Below are 2161 nucleotides of genomic sequence, written 5' to 3'. Positions count from 1 at the left end.
AGGACTATGTGCACTGCCCAAATCTCACGTTCTCGCTGAATCCATCCAGAGCCATCAACTCAGCCAAAGACATTGTATCGTACTTCTTTTCCAAATTATGCAGGCGGAATGTTGACTTCTCGGGAAATTCCTGTAAAGAAATCAATAGAAAACTAATAGGTACAGTGCAAGGCACGGATGAAATACAAAAGGTTATGTCTTCTATGCAGGCTATCTTCATTTGAATATATCACCATCAGACATCATTACTAGCCTGCACAATTGGCTGAATGAAGAAATCCAAGTCGATTATGACTTGATTCAGCCTTTGCGTCATGTTAACTTCAGTATGATTGCCTATTAGGTCCATGTTCTTCACCATTTCCTTCATTTTCATGTAGCGAGCATTCGAGCCTTTGCCTCTTCTCTGTAGGAGAAACACTATAAGTGTTTATCCACTCGTGGACACATTAGTTAGTATCAAGCATTCATCACTTCAGCCATATCATTCAAGAATTAATCACTACTCACTATACACTCGTTGTACTTGTCGTACTGTTCGTCCAAGTCGAACACCCCGCCTCGCTGTTTGGCGGCTGCCAGCTCGGAATGGTATTCCCCGACACAAACCGTGTGCGCCAGATTCTCGCCGAAAGGTGAAGTGAACGTCGGCAGCGAAAGCCGGAGAACGAAATTGTCTGGATCTTCACCATCCACGTCTAACGTCAGGTCGAAGAGTGGAGTGCTGGTGGAAGCAAGCAGTAAGGCGTATTACCGTGCTTTATGCAGGAATACGATCAATCAAATATACAACGTTACCAGAAGTGCTATCAAGCTCCTCTCGCTCCTTTTACTTACAAATGCATCTTCATCATCGTAGTCAAGGTTTCGGTCAGGTCGAAAGTGCCCGAGCCGCTGCTCGCGTCGCACAGGGACTCAAGAGCCGAGAAGACTTTCATGCTATCGCTCAGTCGTTCTAACACGCCCTGGTTGCTCGTCCGCAGACAGCCATCAAAGAACACCTTCGCAGCACCCAAGTCCGGGTCATCAGGATGCACTGACGCAAGCTTTTCTGTCAACAAACATGTGTATACTTACTCTCTTCTGCGTGTTCGTTTGTATTCCGCGCAAACAACATTAAACTTCATGCACAATTACAACCTAATATCCCTAAAACCTCATTTAGGTTGACAACTGAAGGAGAATTCCTCATCCGACCTTTCAAGCAACTAACTTATGTTAGTCACTGACCTCCGATAATTCTATCAACATAGTACTGAGGATTCTCGGGTCTGAGGAAGCCGTTGTCCACCACACCGCCACATGCGTACTGGTAGAAGTCCTGCAGGAAAACTCACATGAGTGCTGTGTCTTTGGCAACACTGTGCCTACACAATGGCTCCACATCAACACTCACTAGACACAGCACACTACCTACCGCACAGGGGCTGATATCCCCATTATCCATCATGTCCAGCATGCGCGCCGCCAGACGTCTGCAATCAGTAGTGTTGCAGTCCCTCCCTGCAAAAGTGAACGGAGGGGATATTACGATGCCTAAGACTTAGTCATTCGTAAACATGCAATTATATATGCATAGACATTTGTGGTAGAATATGCCTTTGTCATATATAGATGCGCACCTTCCATATAAGTGAAAGTATATTCCTCTGTGGTTGTTGGAATCTCTTCAGTTGTTGTTATTGTTGATTCAGCCTCCGTTGTCTCCGCAGTTGTCTCCGCTATTGTCACAGCCTCAGTTGTCTCCGTTATTGCCACAGCCTCAGTTGTCTCCGTTATTGCCACAGCCTCAGTTGTCTCCGTTATTGCCACAGCCTCAGTTGTCTCCGTTAATGTCACAGCCTCAGTTGTATTCTCATCTGCCCTTGTCACATGCGTCGTTTCAACGAGGTCCGACGTCTCAAACGCACGCTCAGTACTGGAGATCTCCGTGACAGATGTTTCGGTTACGGGTGGCATGGCTTCAGAAGAGGATGCAGTGGACACAGAGGTTGAGGTGGAAGAATCACTGGTCGAAGATGTAGTCTCGCTAACGGTCACAGGCTTAGTAACTTCACCTGCTTCAGTTGACGTGGTTTCAGTACTAGCGGGTGAGGTCTGGGTTGTATTAGTGTCGGTGATGACGCCGGAGGCGGCGGCACTCTTCGCTCTTCCCTTTTGG

The 2161-nt window shown here is 47.0% G+C and overlaps 1 protein-coding gene across 1 annotated transcript in view; it reads right to left on the bottom strand.

The window, feature by feature from the left end:
* Positions 1 to 2161, bottom strand: part of LOC119592501 (membrane metallo-endopeptidase-like 1) — a gene marked incomplete at its 3' end in the record, with an annotated part of 17484 nt that overhangs the window by 7164 nt on the left and 8159 nt on the right. Inside the window, 7 exon segments of the mRNA XM_037941349.1 lie at positions 29 to 130; positions 254 to 406; positions 511 to 724; positions 838 to 1051; positions 1231 to 1321; positions 1418 to 1503; positions 1623 to 2154. Of these exon segments, the coding sequence (XP_037797277.1) occupies positions 29 to 130; positions 254 to 406; positions 511 to 724; positions 838 to 1051; positions 1231 to 1321; positions 1418 to 1503; positions 1623 to 2154 (1392 nt within the window).

The sequence above is a fragment of the Penaeus monodon genome, chromosome 30, assembly GCF_015228065.2.
Source record: "Penaeus monodon isolate SGIC_2016 chromosome 30, NSTDA_Pmon_1, whole genome shotgun sequence".
NCBI classification, from domain to species: Eukaryota; Metazoa; Arthropoda; class Malacostraca; order Decapoda; family Penaeidae; genus Penaeus; species Penaeus monodon.
Note: the sequence above shows the minus strand (reverse complement) of the source record. Positions and strands in the feature narration are given on the sequence as shown.